This window comes from Eurytemora carolleeae, unplaced genomic scaffold, assembly GCF_000591075.1.
Source record: "Eurytemora carolleeae unplaced genomic scaffold, Eaff_2.0 scaffold7, whole genome shotgun sequence".
Classification (NCBI taxonomy): domain Eukaryota; kingdom Metazoa; phylum Arthropoda; class Copepoda; order Calanoida; family Temoridae; genus Eurytemora; species Eurytemora carolleeae.
The window spans coordinates 813,666-832,604 of NW_019396407.1; the positions used below are offsets into that span (position 1 = coordinate 813,666).

At 32.9% G+C, this 18,939-nt stretch overlaps 1 protein-coding gene across 1 annotated transcript; it reads left to right on the top strand.

Moving 5' to 3' along the window:
• Window positions 1-1,305: 1,305 nt before the first annotated feature.
• Window positions 1,306-17,179, top strand: LOC111702703 (ABC transporter F family member 4). Its single transcript, XM_023474470.1, has 14 exons — window positions 1,306-1,351; window positions 5,633-5,679; window positions 6,096-6,124; window positions 7,211-7,588; window positions 7,699-7,862; window positions 8,385-8,443; window positions 9,786-9,874; window positions 10,896-10,980; window positions 11,681-11,747; window positions 12,673-12,765; window positions 13,470-13,507; window positions 15,381-15,433; window positions 16,393-16,523; window positions 16,928-17,179. The coding sequence occupies exons 4-14, from the start codon at window positions 7,219-7,221 to the stop codon at window positions 17,018-17,020; spliced, it is 1,242 nt and encodes a 413-aa protein (XP_023330238.1). The 5' UTR covers window positions 1,306-1,351; window positions 5,633-5,679; window positions 6,096-6,124; window positions 7,211-7,218; the 3' UTR covers window positions 17,021-17,179.
• The last annotated feature ends 1,760 nt before the right edge of the window (window positions 17,180-18,939 follow it).

The window sequence follows — 18,939 nt, forward strand, 5'->3', positions numbered from 1 at the left end:
TTAATTTTTAAAATAAATTGGATATAGTTGATACAGAAGATTTTTCTTTTCCTTCCGTTGACTGTCCCTGATTCTAATAATTGTGAAGAAAAAACATTAGAATCCTTTTTCAAAATTTTGTTTTACAGATATTTTATAAACAATGGTCCGTAAATGTAAATCATGCCAAGGATTCATCAAAGGACATCAAGTAAGAATTTTATCCATTTTAATGCGGATCCTGGATCCGGATATTTTAACAAAGCAGAATTGTCAAAGTTTTTTTTTCTAATCTCCCTTTCTTAACAGTTCTGATCTGGGTGTTGAGAGTAAAAAAGTTTTTGTTTATTTAGGTTTTTTGTTAAATTTTGCCTTTTTGATACGGATCCGTGTTGAGAGTAAAAAAGTTTTTTGTTTATTTAGGTTTTTTGTTAAATTTTGCCTTTTTGATACGGATCCGTGGATCCGCATGATTTTGCGGATTAAACGGATCGGGATCCTAAGCACTGATTTTGCGTTGTTAAATTGTAATACATTAAGTATTTTAAAAAGTTAATTTAAGGGGTATTTTAAGATTTTTTAGAATTTGTATTTTGCGACTTCAATCATGATTCATGGTCCCGAAAATTGCACGACTTTTTGCTGTGGGACCATGAACCTCAGGAAAAAGTTGAATCTTTTCTCTTTGACATGAGCCGGCTCACAAGAGAAGTATAACTTCTGGTTACGTTTTTCATTTAATTTGGTCCCATGGTTCCAAGTAATAATAAAGTTTATAAATCACATCATATATACCTAATTGTGTATATGTTAAAATCAATTAACCAGGCCGTAGCGCTCGGACCCCTGGCCGCAGAGCTCGGTCCAGAAATTGTCGGCACAGCTAACCTAACCCTTAAATATTAAGAATTACATCATAAAATTTTTTTGTAAAACTTAATAAAGTTTTTTAAAATAAAAAAAATAGTTCAATTACAGTCTTTACGTTAGTCCAATCAAATCGTATACGTCCAATAAATGTGACGCCCCTCAAACAGCTATGAAAGCTTCGAAGGTCTATGACGACATTTATCCCAGTCATTATTCACCAAGAAATGTTAATTCTTTACAATAATGTAAATGTAAACGTTTGACTATATATATATCTCGCGAAAAATTGTAGTTAAAGAGTGGTATTGTATTTGAAAATAATCGAGGTATTGGACCTTTATTAGAATTAGGTGTACACATTTTTGAGAATTAGGTCTGGGGTTTGCTGAAAAGTATAACATGCAAACAAAGGTTTTTCAAAGTTTACAGTTTAAACAATTAGGCACTATTTTAGGGCCCTTGCGGAATTGGAAAATGCACAAACCCACCTCTTGAAGATCAGGTTTGTCGGTATTGTTTATAACATTTCAACACAATTGGTAAAGAAAAAACATTGTTTTGACACTTGCTGATTTTTAAAATTGTATTTTAATTTGACAAACACATCAGAAGTTAATTATTCAATAAATATTGATTGTTTGATAATTTGTAAGGAAGACAACATTTGAGAGGAACTAACTATTTTTGAGTATTCCCCCTTCAATTATACATATAGAACTAAATACGCATTTTTTAAATGCATATTTCATTTTTATGCCTGACATTGCGTTAAAATGGTGAAAACACTAGGGGGAGGTGAAACGATTTTTGATAAATTTTGGCTGTAAGTAAATTTGTAGTTTTATCCCATTTTTCAAGCAACATTTTTAACCGAATACACTTTTCAAGATTAATCATTTTCATTTGTGTAATATTAATATGTAAATAAAAAAAAGTTTAAATTAAATTTATTAAAAAAATTTTAATTTCTAAACTTGGCAATTTGACAAAAAATCAAACCCAAGATAATTTCTCTATTCGAAAAATTGTCTGTTTTTTGGCTCTCCAGTATTGGGTTGAAATTTGACAAAATATTTATTATTTAACCTTTACAAGGCTTTATATGCATGAAGAAATTTGATTTCCTAATATTTTGTAATTGTATTGCTTTTCATTTCATCGATTAACATATTTTGTAAAAATGAGTTTTCTAAAATTTGTTTTTAAGACAAATCTCTTAGCTTCATGTGTTTTTTTACAGTTGTTACAAACATGTTTTATAATATCTATTTTTTATTACGGTCAATTGAACAAATATCTAAAGTGCGTAGATGGGCCCATTTGGATAAGTAAGGAAGTATTTTCTCTCAAAGCTGTTGGAATAAACTGTTAGTGTAAATTTATAGGTCTATTTTACATGATGAAAACACCTTTAACCTATAATGTTCATTCCATACCCTGCTCACTGCATGCATATAGATACAGGGTAGTAGAAACTTGGGGGGGGGGGGACTTATTGACAAATATGATCTGTAATCTATCAACGCCAATACCACTGGGCGTGATCTAGTTAGGTATGGATATCAATAGGAAGCTCCCAACTATCCATCCCAAATTTAAGGAGATTACTCTTAACCTGTTCAGCAGAACAGGTAACCACATGAATACGATCTGTGATCTATCTACGCCACTACCACTGGGTGTGATATTGTTAGCTATCAATATCAATCGGAATCTTGTAACTAACCATCCCAAATTAAAGGGGATGATCCTCAGCCTGTTTCTCAAAACAGGGAATGATTACTCTCTTGCAGTAAATAGTATGGAGTTTCTATATCAATTAGTGTATTTGAGGTTTACATGTTACAAGCTAAAGATAATAGACATATTACAATTCCTTTCAAGTGAAGTCTCCAGAACGAATTCCAGCAGGTTCTGAGGTTAACATTTTCTTTCTTTCTTTAATTTATTTTCAAATTAAGTAACAAATAAAATAGAAATTATTAACTTAAAATAAAGGACAGTTTTGTTAAAAAAAAATGTGATAAGTTTAAGAAATAGATTCTTGAAGTTGTATTTTAGATAAAAATCTTGGAATAAAGTTGATTTAAGTAATTGAAGAAATTTTATTTTCCTTAGAAATTTTTTTTTAAATGAAAATATTTATGAGTGGAACCCCTGTAACAGGAATTCAATGAGCTCTATTGCTTTTTGTCAGAGGATGGCTTGAGCTGCTCTGAGCTTTGTTCCTGCTTCCTAATTCTCCTGATTCTTCTAATTTTCCTGCTCCTGATTTTCCTGATTCTCCAGATTCTCCCACTCCTGATTTTCCTGCTTTTGCCTGCTCATGATTATCCTGCTCATGATTCTCCAGATTCTTCTGCTACTAGTTTTCCTGATTTTCCTGCTCCTGATTCTCCTAATTTTCCTGCTCCTGATACTCCTGATTCTTCTACTTCTGCTTCTCCTGCCTCTCCTGATTCTCAGATTTTCCTGCCTCTCCTGATTCTCCCGCTTTCAATTCTCCTGCTCCTTATTCTCCTGCTCCTCATTTTTCTGATTCTCTTGCTCCTGATTCTCCTGCTTCTGTTGATTCTCCTGTGTCTCCTGCTTCTCATGATTTTTCTGATTCTCATGATGGTTCTGTTGATGGAGCTGGTACAGTAGAAGGATTAGGAGGAGGATCTGGTTTTGTTAAAGGATTTGGTTTGGTAGGAGGAACTGGTTTGGTTGAAGGATCTGGATTGGTTGTTTGATTAGTTTGATTGCTTTGCTTGCATCCAAAGGGGAAAACTTTGAAGGTTTTGTTGTGGAAGAATAATTTGCATTTGTAGGCTGGGTCATGGGTGTGGGTCCAGCTAGGGCAGACATGGTTCTTGGAGATGACTTAGAGGATTTCTGGGGAACTCAGTTTGGCGACTCCACAGCTGTGGTTAAGGGGGTAGTGATCAGACTGGAACCCTTTGACGGTGCACAGGGTACATGCCGGCTTGGGCATACATAGGAAGACCCAAAGGACTGATGTTTAGATTTGGTGTTGTTGCTGGGAGGTGTGTACCATACTGGTTTGACCTCTATGTTGCAGGGGTGTAGCCTGTGTTGTAAAGAATGGGGTTCTATAGTTCTTCTCCAACTTGTTTACAAACTGATTGATGTACTCAAATGTTGCTGGAGGTCATACATTTGCTGCACACCGATTACGAAACTTCATGTATTGTTTGATTAAATCTGATTTAACTTTCATGGGGATGCATTTTATGATATTCTTGACCAGATGTTGAGTGAGGGTGATGCTTTGGAGGTCCTCCACATTAGGGAACTGCTGGATAATTTCAAGGTTGGCTTTAAGTGTCTTGATCTTGGGGGATAGGTCTTCAGCTACTTCTTGAACTGATTCATATTGGGGAAGGAGGTTGAAAATCTGGTTGACATCACCAAAGATGTTGATGCTCCTGAATTCTTCAATTAACTTGATCTTGAAGTTGTTCCAGTCGGTGATGTTGTTGAGGGGTCCTTTCTTGTCCAGCGGGATGGCATTGGGGGTGAGCACCAGTTTGACAGAATCATTGCATCTGGTCAGGGTAAATCCTTTAAGGATCTACCATGGGTAGAAATCATAGGACTCCAGAGCTAAAAGTTTATTCCAAGTTGAAACTACGAGACAGGTTTGATCTCGCTGAGGGATAAAAGAATCTAATTGAAACCAGTCTTGAGTCGCCTAGCTCGCCCACACTGGCAGACTGTGCCACCACTTGGTGCCACCACTTGGTGGTGGCACACAGCTTCCTTTAGGGCAGGGGCCACTCGCCCTCATGTAGATTGGAAAACTATAATAGCTGACACTGACAGAAAAGGGAACAGAATGATTTCCTAAACTGTATTTTTTCATAGTCCTGACCCTTCCTGTAGTTTTTTTTTATATGGATGTTTATAGCAGTCAGTTGGGTGGCACAGAGGGGGGACTTGTCATTAAGAAGGAAATCCATGCTGGATTTTAGGGTGTGTCTGTACAAATGGTTGATGTCTTCCAGTTCCTGGACATTATTCATCTGAATTGCATTTGGAACGCAGAGGTGAGGAGCAGGATGGGGTGGTTGGCAGGTGGTTAAGGGAAGACAACAGTGGGTGGAGAGGGGGGGGGTGACATTGCTGTTGTTCAGGTCCACATCCAGATTTCAAACGTGGTTGGTTGGTATGCTACAGATCAAACTATGTCCACTTTGTTCCAGATTGGTAGTTTGAAATGTAGAAACTTGGGTGGGGCATGGTGACTAATTGACCTTATTGACTGGTAGTTGACTTATTGACTCATTGTTTAGTTGATACAATGACTAGTGGACTAAGCTCCTTAACTCTGACACAAAAGTTGCTAATATTCATATAGAAGGATATATTTCAAACCTACAAAAAATGCTAACATATATAATAAAATAATTGACTATTTATAGATGTTATTTAATATTTAGTTATATAGCTTACTATTTAGCTATGTCATGATGATAAGGAGTAGGGGTTGATGGAATAGTTTATAACATTTTTAAACACTTCTGAAAATTAGAGCTTGATTGTTGAAGTAAAATTGCAGGGTTATTGACGGATTCTATGTATTCACTAGTTAAAATTTCACTTGATCAATTTTCCTTTGTCAGAGTAGGGAGCTAGTGTCAGAGAAGTTGTTTGGTTTGGATTAATTTATTTTCAGAACACCAAAAACCATCCCCTCTGTGAGCTGAGGGGGGGATGTAATTCTGGAAATAATATACCCATGTCCCATTTTACACAGAATAATAGAATGTGTTACTAGGAAGATGAACAAACTCTGAATGCTGATGAATCTTGCAATGATATTAGGAAAATTTGATTGATATTTAAATCTTTTTATTCATTTAATGTTTGATATTTAATATATTAACTACAAAAATAAATCTGTTTATTAATTTTTTGGTTGATATATAATTCATCAACTTCAAAAATTTGAAATCTAAAAAAAAATTATAAGTTTTTCACCTCGTGCAAAGTTACGACAACTTACAGAATCATTTAAGTCTGTATTTTTTCCTTAAATACTTCAAGGGGTGTTATTAAATGAAAAGATATGGGTGTACATTATTAAAATGTACACCCATACACACATGTAATTGTATATCCTATTTAGGTCTCCATATCGAGGGCTTTACCCACTTATTTCTGATTTTGTATACAGTTCATAACAAAACCACTTTTTAAAACTCAAAATCTGCAAACTTTATCAACAAATCAAATCTTAGTTCCACTGGTGATAATCAACCTCAAAGAGATAATTAATAAATAAACTAATAACTATTTACTTACTATTAGCAAGGATTCACCAGGGAGAACAACTTTACCAGGAATGTTCTTTATCAAGTGTTTTTGTTACTTGCAAAGAATAAACTTTTGTCAAAAAAGTCGAGAAAACTCGAGGAAAAGTGTTCAGATCTCCTGATGGATATTTTTGCTATAACTAAATATGTTTTATCCCATTCTAAGTTCTTTTTTGCAACATTTTTAACTGATTACACCTTTTGAAATTAACCGTATTCATTTGTGTTATAGATACTATTAATATTAGGGTGGCCCATTTTGTAGTCTGGTTTCCCATTAAAACCTTACCGTCTAATATTGTTCTGTATTATGTCAGTCATCACAGGAATTTTTTTATCTAGGTTAATGGAAAGTGGTCGTGCAAGGCCAGTGCAGATCGAAAAAGTCTACATAGCTCAAAGCAAATATTTCTTGAATTTATCATTCATATAATTTTATTCGCAACTGTCTAAAAAATTAAATCCTTTGAAATTTTTGTACAAATTTTAAAAATGGACTGAGTTAGTCAAAAAAAACTGTCAAAAATGCTTGTTTTTAGAAAAAGTACATTTATTGGAGGTTTTTTTGGTCTAACTCAATCAATTTTTGAAATTTTTTTTAAACTTCAATGGTTTTAATGATAACAATTACGAAGAAAATGATATATAACATGATGAATTCAAGAAATATATGAAGATTTTTTTGCGATCTGCTTGGGCCTAGCACGAACACTTATCATTCACCTAGATAAAAAAAAAATCCTGTGATAATTGACATCATAGAGAACAATATTCGACTGTTAGGTATTTGTGGTGCTATATATCTATATTTTCCTGCAAAATGGGTCACCCTAATTAATATGTATAAAAACTAAAAGAGTTTTAATTTTTTTGGTAATCCTTTTTTACATTTTTTTTCTCCATCATTTGTCTAAATTATTTTTGTTAAATCGTGGCAAGTTGATTCTTTCTTGCAAAATTTAAAATTACATACTTTCCTGTTTTTAAATTAATAGTTTTTAAGAACAGATTTTTGTTCAAGTTTAATTATTAATTATTACGAGGAAATATGGTTGATTTGGATGGCCAAGAAGATCCAACTGAGTCTTCACACAGTAAAAAGAAGAGATATGAAAATAATGAGGAGAAAATTGAAGAAGAAGATGAGGAGGAAACAGAAGAACCTACCAAGAAGATGGGTAGAAAGAAAAAAACTTCCAAGGAAGAACCTGGCACTGAGTCAGAGAAGGTTGCGACAAAATCCAAGGGAGGTCGAAAAAAGAAAGAAGCTGTGGATAATTCTGAAAATGATGAAGATCTTGGAGAGAAGAGTTCTAACAATCAGAACTCTGAAAAATCACCAAGAGGCGAACAGATTGATGCTCCTGAGTATGATATCGAGGAAGAGGCACAGATTGCTGTGGAAGAGCCAGGCATTGGTAGGAAGAAGACTGTTAAAGCTAAATTATTCTGAAAATTGTAAATAATCAATATCTTATCGCACAACAATCAAATTTTTTAAAATATGATTGTATTAAATTTTTTTTAGATCTTGATTTGGACAAATCAGAAGATGTATCAAAAGTTGAAGGTGAAAACATGTCCGACAATCTAGACAACTCCTTATTTAAGATGCACAAGAAATCTGCGGGGAAAAATTCTTTTTCGCCGCAGAAAACTTTAAATGGAACCCGTCTAAGAATCAAAAGCAAGGTTAGAACAATTTAAAAAAGCATTTTTAAAAACCCAAGTTGTACATTCGCCCTGTGATTATCTTTCTGATGCTGATCTTTTTTAAAAGTCTTGAAAACTGTTTTAAAAATATCTAAATATATTTAGGCAACATTTCCTAATTCTAGATGGTCACCTTTCGTAGGGTCTTGTGATTCACCACAAAAAAATTGGTGCCTGATTTAGCTTTTTTACGTTGTGTTTTGTCAAAAACAAACTGATAGACAGACAAGCCAAGTATGCACATATTGACAGCTGCCAAAAGAAGTTACGTGCGCTTGTCGTGTTAAAATTCAAGAAAGAGAAAGATTAGTATACAATACATATTAGTGTTAGGGTTGGTTAAGACACTTTCTGGGCCGAGCACTGTGGCTAGGACAGCCTAGGGGACAGAGAGCAGCAATTGGAAAAGGCTCTCTCTCTGTCTTGTAATTTAAGGCGGCATGCGCATAACTCCTTTGGGCTTCTGTCTTATAATGAATATTGATTTAATTTTTTGTTCAGAGTGATAAAGAGTTTGATGTCCGTGAATTCCTTAAACTGAAGTCATTTCTCCTTTGTGGGTAAGCAAGATCTTGAATTATTTTTTTTAATAAACTGTGGACATAATTCCAAGAATTTGAGCTGCGACTTGAATTGTTTTTAATGTTTTAAGATTTAACTTGGTGCTCAATTGAAACTGGTTTTTGGCGGATTTGAGACGCGACTCTAATTTATTAAATCAGGACTTTGTGGACATAATGTCAAGTGAATTCTTATAAGAGTGGAATTTTCGATTCACAATAACTCTAAATCTTATAAACAACTAGGAAGATATCTTCCGTTTTCTATCTATCTATCTCCAGTTTGTAATTAGACAAACGAGGGAGTGACAGCAATTAAGAAAATAATCAAAATTGGAATTTCCCCAAATGCCTGGGAATCTGAGAAATTCCCCAATTTCCTCAAAGAACCTGAGGAAAGTTTATTCTTCAATTATAAGAAATTTCTTAAATGAAATTTCCCAAATACCCAAACATTTGGGGAATTCCCATATCCAGTCATTTGAGAAATTCCCAACGTCTTAAAAATTGGGAAATTCCTGGGAATTTTGGAAATTCCCAAAATACCTGGAAATCTAGGGAATTCCTTAAATTCCTCAAAATTTCTCTAATTCCTGGGAATTCATCAAATTCCTGGGAATCTGGGGAATTTCACAAATTCCCATTTTCTTCAAAAGTATAATTGCTGTTGGGTCATGAGACAAACTAGGATTTCTCATTTATCCTTCATCAGACAAAGGTGCCAAGATTACCATAGTCAAGGAACTATATACAGGAATGCCCAACTCAGATATACGCAAATTGTGTACTGTTCACTGTGGGAGGAATGTAAAAAAACCCAGTGCCCCCACACAAGTTGAAGGGAAAGGACTAAAGCTCTGATATGATATTACAATCCAACAAAAAACAAGTTAATATATATTAAGTTAGAGCGAATACATATTATTTCTGGTCAGTATGGAAATTACAATAGCAATATATTTTTATTCCACGCCTTGGGCCCTTTTCCCTCTAAATGATGCGTTGCCCCTGAATTCTATGTTTTGATCTCCTTCCACTGCAGAACACAGATTTCATGCATGAGATATGGCGGTTCCTGGTCTATATATTTCTTGACCGTAGTGATCAGATTTTTTTTGACTGTTTACATCAGGTTAAAAATGTTTACAAATAATCTCAATTTTTATCATTTATTTAGTTTTCTTCTTAAATTTGTTAAGAAAATGTAAATGTTTGATTTAAAAATTTTTCGTTCCTGTTAGTAACCTAGTAACCTTTCCTGTACTTTTCCATTTGAAATCGGTCTAGAAAAGGAGGGATCAAAGAAATGTATCAAATACTAAAGTACATTTCTTTTTCATAGGTGCAATTATTTTTCTGATGATGGTGATGAACAGTTTACTTGCGACTGTCATGCTACTATTCAGTTTAATGAGAAGCTTACAGGAAAAGGTAACATTTCTCTTATTTACCAACCTGTACACAAGGTGTATTTTTACTCGAAAAATAAATGTCCTTCCCCCCTCCCCACCCCCCTTTTGAAAATATGTTTTTTTCCAGGAGTTGCATTTTAAAAATTAGGATTGCATTTAATGAATAGAGAAAAATAAATTATTTTAGAGGGCAATCCTTGAGATTTTGGGTAAAAAGTTTAAAAGAGAATAATTATCAAAAATACTTTTCTAGTTACTAACCTCCACATATACTGTTCTAGTTACTAACCTCCACATATACTGTTCTAGTTACTAACCTCCACATATACTGTTCTAGTTACTAACCTGTACATAAACTGTTCTAGTTTTAGTTACTAACCTCTACATGCACTGTTCTAGTTACTATCCTGTACATGCATTGTTCTAGTTCCTAACCTGTACATGTACTGTTCTAGTTACTAACCTCTACATGCACTGTTCTAGTTACTAACCAGTACATGCACTGTTCTAGTTACTAACCTGTACATGGACTGTTATAGTTAATAACCTCTACATGCACTGTTCTAGTTACTAACCTGTACATGTACTGTTCTAGTTCCTAACCTGTACATATACTGTTCAAGTTACTAACCTTTACATGTACTGTTCTAATTACTTACCTGTACATATGCTATTATAGTTACTAACCTGTATATGTACTGTTCTAGTTCCTAACCCGTACATAACTGTTTAAGTTACGAACCTATACATGTAGTTCTAGTTACTAACCTGTGCATATGCTATTTCAGTTACTAACGTGTACATGTACTGTTCTAGTTCCTAACCTGTAAATATACTGTTCAAGTTACTAACCTCTACATGCACTGTTCTAGTTACTAACCTGTACATGCACTGTTCTAGTTACTAACCTCTACATGCACTGTTCTAGTTACTAACCTGTACATATACTGTTCAAGTTACTAACCTCTACATGCACTGTTCTAGTTACTAACCTGTACATGCACTGTTCTAGTTACTAACCTGTACATGCACTGTTCTAGTTACTAACCTGTACAAGACACCGGATGAAAGTGAAGATTTTCTGCCAATGTTCAAACCAGGGAAATCAAGCTGGGACAAGAAAAGGTGTTATTTAAAGGGACTGAAGACCCTTAACCCTATCCACAAGGGGGTTTGAAATCCCCCCCTGCCCAATCGTGACAGGGTTAAACAGCTTAGAAAAAAAAATTTTAATAAAGAAATCCTTGTTTAATTTTTATTAATGAATTGACCTGTGGATGTATTGTAGGGAAACAATAGAAGAGAAGTGTAGGTTAAAGTTTCTCCGATAAATTTGAAAATTACCTTTTATGGTTATTTTGACGGTGGCTTAGCCCTGATTTCTTCGGAATGATGTTTGATTTGATTTGTTTGTTTGATTATAACAGTGGTTATTGGCGTGTTACGAGTTTTGTAAATACTGGTAATAACTTAGTTTGTAATTGAAATTATGTTTATAAATTTTAAATTTTACACTAAAGTTTCCCCTTGAAATTGTAAGTTTGATAAGCTTGTTTTAGCCTCTATCATTTTCATGATTTACATAAATAATAAAACCTTTTTTTTTGGATAACAAATACATTATATAGTGATCATTTTTTCAGCATTTGTACTCCCTCTTATAGTCAACTAAATAGGTCAATTTTACAGAGGAACTATCTCTCCTCAGTCTGCAAAAAAACATAAGTGTAAAATAGGCTTGTTGTTAAGCATTCTAGTTTTTCTTTTTAACTAATTTATTAATTGTAAATTATTTGTACTTTTAATTTTAATGTTCTTTGTTTAGTCCCAACCATGTTACTCTTCAAATGTACACAAGTGAACACCCTGGAGTAAAGGGCCTAAAGGGAGAGGTAAATTTTTTTATTTAACCGTTTTTTGGCCAACATTGCCTACCCATGATTCCTTAAACAGGATATAATAAAGGTCCCTTGGGCCAATGAATTGAAATAACCACCCGCTTTGCAAAGTGTTTATAAAAAAACTTGCTCGTTATAAAATTTTACTTTTTCGAGAAATTCAAATTTTACTTACAGGTTCCCTCGACCAATTTTGCCAAAAAAAAAACCTTGCCATGTTGTGGATGTTTTGTTGGCAACATTTGGAACCCTTGGTGAAGTAAAATTCCTTTCATACAAGGATACAGGTATATAGGGNATAGTTTCCAGCTCCACTCCTCTCATTTATTATGTTAGAAACTTTTAAACTTTTATCGTGGAAATTGAATAAAGTCTTGGTGAGCGATTATAGTTTACTTGTAAAAGGACTAATTTAACATTTTTAAACCTTTCCTTTTAATTATTGAAAATCATCCATCATCCCCAGGGAATCGGCTGGGGTTAGTTCCAATAAATATATATACAAAGATATTTATAAACAAATTTTGTTCGCTTTCCAAAAACACTGTTTTAACTTTTGGCTAAAACCATTCAAAACCAAAGAAGGATTTATTCCAAATATTCCTTGAAAGCTTTGTCTTCTCAAATATGATTTAGATATCAATGTTTTACTATTTAGAAAACTGTTAATTTTTATTTGTGATTCTCTACGAAACTGACTTGCCCATTTTTACTGCAGACAAAAAATATGAACATTTTCTTAATAAAAATCTAAGTCTATAAAAACGACAATATCTTCCACATTATTGATCGGATAAAGGTTTCAAGGGTACAGTTGTTAACTGGGCATGGGAATTTTTGCATATTTAAATTGCGCTTAGAGTGTTCAGTCAAGTGCACATGATTTTTTATACCTACTTGGATGATATTTTTTAACTAGATTCGTATAAGAGGGGAGAAGCAGATTGAGATGCACAAGAGACGGAAAGTTTTGTTTGTTTACATCACAGCTGAAATGGATCTAACTCTAACGGTAAGCTTGTACAGTTTCTGAAGGGATGTATATTTTGTAAAGCCGTAGACTAAACCTTATTATTCGTATTTTCAATAGGAAGTGGGATAACCTGTAATCATGGAGATATATAGATTAGAAATAAATGTTTTGTAGGCAAGTTTTGATGTAATTTTCTTGGTGGGGTGTTATGCAGTACATTGTACCCTGGACATGCAATTTGTCTTAGATTTTCGTTAGGTTAATGGTTGTCAAAGGAGTATAGAAAAACGTTTGACGTCTTTAAAGCTTGGTATAAAAGTCTCCTCGTCGGAAATACTAAACTTCGCTTGTATTTAATATTTTGGAATTTCAACAAATTTCTCAATATCTCATTCAATTTTTACGGTACAAAAACGGCAGACCACATTTTGGAAATGGGCATTTAATGCTTTATATCTCCTGCCATGTTATTTTTACAAGATATTATCTACAGTATCACATTTCTCCTTACTCCAGTTACCTAGGCTCCTCTCTGTTTTGGACCTTGAACTTAAAAAACTAGCCTTTTTAAATTATAAATAATTGCAACGCCCGTCTGAATAATTACAAAATCTTGAATATGTACGCTGGCCCAGAACAGTGAGATAGATAGATAAAATTATATCTCTATAAGTGTACCGTACCTGAAACGCCCTGTTTTTTATATTAATTACAAATTATGTTTTAACTTTTTATATTTTCAGTGTTCAGTCAAAGTCTTGAAGAAGATTAACTATCGCAGGTGCTATATATATATAATTCAAGGGTTTCTTGACACCTTCTCTCCGTTTTTATTATACAGGGTGTCCCACCAAACATGACAGTAAAAAGATAAACCTTGAAAATCGTATTTACTCTTAGAAAAAATATTCAGCTTTTGTCAACCTACTTTTACTTTACATTCATGATTCTTAAAACATTAATCACGAAACTCTCCTAGTCCTTGCATTTCTAAAATGTTGTCTGCCTTTTTTGTGTTTTCAATATTAAGAATTTAAATTTCACTTTGTTAAATAATATCAAAATTGTCGAATTCGAAACAAAATTATTCATATCTCCGGTAATTTTGAAAGCACAAAAATGGCAGACCACATTTGGAAAATACCAGGGTGAGAGGTATTTTGTGTTTATTAATTCCAGAATATTGCCTCTAATATTAGTTTGAGTAATGAATGCCATAAGTGATTACAAAGTTCAAAGACTATATTCAAGTAGTCTCTCAGCTGTCACGTTTCCTGGGACACCCTGTACTTAATTTTACTAAAATTTTAGTTAATACTTAAGGAATATTTCTGCGAAAAAATGGAGAAAGGGAAGTGCAGTATGAAACTTTCCAATCAGGGGGTGTTTATTGGTTTTGAGACTCATATTTTTGCCCCCCTCCCCCCTTTTCAGAATCGGGTATATTTTACAGGTTTCTGAAGGCCGCGCAAACTTCGAAGAAGTTTGCTATGGCAGGGGGGGTGTGCAAGAGGGACAGAGTTTGCTATGGCAGGGGGGGGGNGAATTTTTGTTCGTTATTATAGACGATTATTTTTTCATCGCTCTGAACGATCCATTTCATTTGTCCATCGTTAATTTTTTTCTGAAGAACACCATTTACCACTAAAAAAATTTATGATATATAAATTTTGTTCGTTTAAAAAATGATTGTATATCTCTAGAAACCCTGATATAGCTGGGTGGAAGGTGTAGAAATAGCCCCCCCCCCCTCTCTGGATTACATACTTTTTAAATAACTTTAAACTTGTTTCTCTACATCAAACGGAAATGGTGAGATAGGCCTGCTCTCTCTATTCACCGCTTAAATATACGAGGGGGAGGTACCCACCCAATTTTACAGGGAGAGGGGCATGACCCCCCCCCCTTATATAAGCTACCTAGCTATGTTGATTTCTACATTTATTAGCGAATCGTCAATATGTAAAACAAAAAACAAATGTAATTGAATGTTAATTGTTCATATTTCAAGGATTATTAATATATTGGATTGTTTCTAACAGGTTGAACCCTACAAGAAATGTAAATATATTTTGTAAAGCTATTTATTAAATTCAATATAATTTAATTTTTCAAATATCAGACAACACATGTTTGCAACAATATTTTTACCTCAACATTTTAGCACAGATGTTTAAATAATCAAACTTGAAAAACTAGGAAACAAAACTTTTTAAAGTTAAAAAAATAAAAGTAAGTGTTAAAATAAGATAAAAATAGAATTAAATATTGATTCATAAAAGCAATGCCTTTAAAATAAAAAAAGGATAAGATCCACTTTCTTGGCTGTTTTCTTTTCTATTCACGTAAATATATTTTCAATTTTCGTCATATTTTCGCAAACATTTTAGTTAAAAATCCAAAATTAATTTCATTTCGCATAAAACAATTGTGTTTAAACCCAAGGTACAGGGTGTCCCAAAAAACATGGGAATTCAGTGACGAATTCGATGTCGTCTTTTTTAAGGATTAGTATTGTAATACCAACAGAAAAATATACACTCCTGCACTTCATATTTAGAAATATTTTTGACTTAAATAATGGCCATCAATGGCAGAGATTGGAAATACTGAAAAATTCATGATAAAGCCAATAATCTGATTAACATTTACAGTAACCCAGTCAAGTACAAGAATCTAACAGTTGATCTTATCTACAAAGAATCAGGTGATATTCCTTATGTTTTGTTAGGATAAATAATACTTCTTGAGCTAGTGCTTTAAACTAAATAAAGGAAAATTATCCAAAATCCGCTATTTGCACTAAATTACAAATTCAGGTTGTATTTTTATAAATTGTGATGTTCATTATTAGTTTTTTCTCTCTATAAATGGCCTAGAATTAAATTACAATTGTTTTAAAACAAGCAATTGAAGAAAATAAGAAATAATTTCATTGATGCAGACTGATAGCATTTTTTGAAAGCTCAGTGGGACAGACACTGAGCTTAGCTAAAAAATTATTGCAAGCATGGCATTTTTAGAGCCACCAGTCTTTTTGATCTGATTAATATATTTGAAATTGAATTTCATTTTATGCCTTATTTAATGTCTCATTTGTATGATTATTCTATTGGGAGGGAACGATTTTCGTTCTATATTTCAGTTTTTTCATGATTTAAATTTTTTACTTCCAGACCTCATACTTTTTTTACAACCACTTCTTTGAGTGCAAGTCAGAAATCGATTTTCTGGATTTTTAAAGTTTTCGATTTTTCACAACTTATTTTCATTCGTTCTTTAAGTTAAAGAAAGTTTTAAGATTTTCGTAATTTTTTTTTTGAAATCACAAGCTGTTTGTTTAAAGTTTCTTTTTTAACTAAAAAATTGGATGAGCGATCATTTCTTGAGGAGCTAGATTAATTTGACAATAAAATTAGCATTAAAAAACGAAAAGAAAGCTATGGGTAGTGGGTACCTCCGAACCAACCTTGGAACCTTGGAGTTGGTACAATCCACAGCTCACTTTTTTGACAACATTATTTCATCCAACCCACCTGGGTAAAAATAAACATTTTCGTGAATCTGAAATTACGAGAAAAAAAAATCTGATAAAATCATCACTTTAAATAACATTATGTTTACTTAAGAAATGATTTTTAGACCACGAAAAATTTTCTTTCTTAGTTGATCAAAGGAACAGGGAAGGGGAAAAGTCTCCGGAGCATTTCAAGAAAGAAGAAGATACCGAAAATGATGAGGAGGAGAATGCAGAAGCACCTGATAGTAAGGATGCTTGTTCCAAGAAGGATTCGGAGGTAGGGATATGCACGTTTGGCTTTTCATTTCGTAAGCGACCCATTTCGTTCGCTTTTGTTTTTAATCATTCCAAAAAAATTGATCCTGTTCGTTCTCGAATTTATCGTTCTTTTCCTTTTCGTTTGTTTTCTTACTAGAGGATTGTTCAGTTAAATTGTTCGTTCAGTAAAATCGTTTGTTCAGTAAAGAAAAATTTAAGTTGGTTCAAAACATCGTTCATTCAATAAAAGAACTTAGTTTTTTCAAAATCTTTTAGAAAATTATTTTGGTCATGTCAAAAAAAAATTCAAGTTCATTTGAAGGATTTTAATTTGCTCGTTTTTTTTCGTTCATTTTTGTTTACCGATCGTTTTTCTCGAAAAAAAATTTCTTTCACAAAAATGATGCCCATCTTTATTCACAGGATGAAGAGGAGAATGAGGAGAATGTGGAGAATAAGGAGGATGAGGAGGGTGAGGAAGATGAGGAAGATGAGGAGGTGGAAAATGAAGAATAATAGTTATTTATTTGATCCAAAATATACTTCAATGGATGATATTGGCAGTTGACTCGGATGTAGTATTTTAGTTTTAATAAGATTTTATAATTATTTTAGTATTTCAACATACATGATGTGATCTTTATTTAAACAAATATAAATGAGATTTTAGATGTACTTCGAATGTTTTTTAAGCTTAGAAATGGATATTTAAGTAAAGGTAATCCTAGATTTTTTATAGATTTTATAGAGTGGATTGAGTAGAATTATAGTACACAGTTCATGTTAAAGGTAAAAAATATTGAATGCAGGGTTAGAAATTGAATCAAAAAACTGGAAGTTCTAATAAAAAAAAATAATGGAAATATGTTGTATAATTTTGCATTTTTTCTGTCCACCTTGGATTTTTGAGATGAGAACGTTCAATAATTTTTCTTTTCGTTTTTCAATCGTTAAAGAAATAATATATTTCGCGTCCTTTTCCATCTATTTCATTAGTTTTTTCAATGAACAGAAAATTTTTTTTTAAATTTGTTCGAAAAAAATCTATACTAGATTTTTCCATATCTTGGAAAAATCGTTCATTCTAAACACGATCCTTTTTTTAAGTTCGTTCGACGGTTTTAAAATATTCAGATTTTTTGTTCGTTATTATAGACGATTATTTTTTCATCGCTCTGAACGATCCATTTCATTTGTCCATCGTTAATTTTTTTCTGAAGAACACCATTTACCACTAAAAAAATTTATGAATCACTTAAAAGCCCCACTACAGTCTCTTTAATGAAAGAACGGAACTAGAATTAAAGTTAATGAACAGGAAATGAAAAAACGAGGAATTTGGTTAAAGAAATGACGAAAATATGGCGGAATAAAGAAAGAGAAATATGGCTAATTAAGGAAATGTAAAGACATGCTTACCGTTCGGTTAAACGAATCTTTGACAGCAATTTGCTGTATCGACTGGGGTTTTCCAACATCCAGAATTGGTCAAGTTTACAACTTAAAATATCTCCTGACTTAACTTGTCTTTTATAGACATGTAAACCTCGTATCACGGTCTTTTGTTTGATTGTACGCATATTTTCTGCAATAATTATTTATTTCTTTAAAATATCTGCAGTATTAACAGTGTCTTTTAAACAAACAACATTTTTTAAACTCTAGCAGACGAAAAATTCACCGGGATGACAGCTTTCATATAAGTAGGTATCGCTATACTAAATCATAGATCTTGTACAAAGCCGACTTCGAATTCGTCACTGAATTCCCATGTTTTTTGGGACACCCTGTATAAGTTTGACTTTGTTCCAAGCTTTCTATGATAGAAAGATACAACTAGTATATTCCTGAAAACCCATGGTAATTTAAATAATAAAATTAGAAAATTCTTTTTGTTCCGTAATAACCAGAAAACTCCGATAAAAAAAACACTTTTAGAATCAAGTTATAACTTATAACCAAATGTTCAATGAGCATGAGACACAGCAATTGTGCAGTGTATACAGACCTATTTCACTAAATTAGTGATTTAATAAGTGTCTAGTAAAACTAGTTTCTTTGTAACATCATCAAATACACTTAAAGTACTGCTATAGCTTCGTCGTCTATCATTTCTATTTATCACTGTATTTTCCAGTTCAAAACAAAAAGTTGAAATTTTCGATTTTTTCCGAAAATTTTCGTGAAATTATGTTTTGATTTTGTAAAATTCTTGAAAATTGTCGAGGAAGAAATCCACCAACAATAAGATAAAAATCCACAAAGCAGTAGTTTTAGAGTAAAACAGGCATTTGTCATATTCTATTGTGCGCAAATGCCCGTAAAATTCCAAAACAGAGAGAGGGGAATTGAATTTTGTAGATCCAGAAAAATAATATCTGTGGGATACCTGCGTAGAGACTGGAAGCTGGTGGGGTCTTAAATGACATGTGGCC

Coding starts and splice junctions, on each gene's coding strand:
- LOC111702703 (XM_023474470.1), top strand. CDS start 7,219: ATGGTTGATTTGGATGGCCAAGAAGATCCAACTGAGTCTTCACACAGT. Junction 7,863..8,384: donor GTCTAAGAATCAAAAGCAAG/GTTAGAACAATT, acceptor TTTTTTGTTCAG/AGTGATAAAGAGTTTGATGT. Junction 10,981..11,680: donor TCAAGCTGGGACAAGAAAAG/GTGTTATTTAAA, acceptor TTCTTTGTTTAG/TCCCAACCATGTTACTCTTC.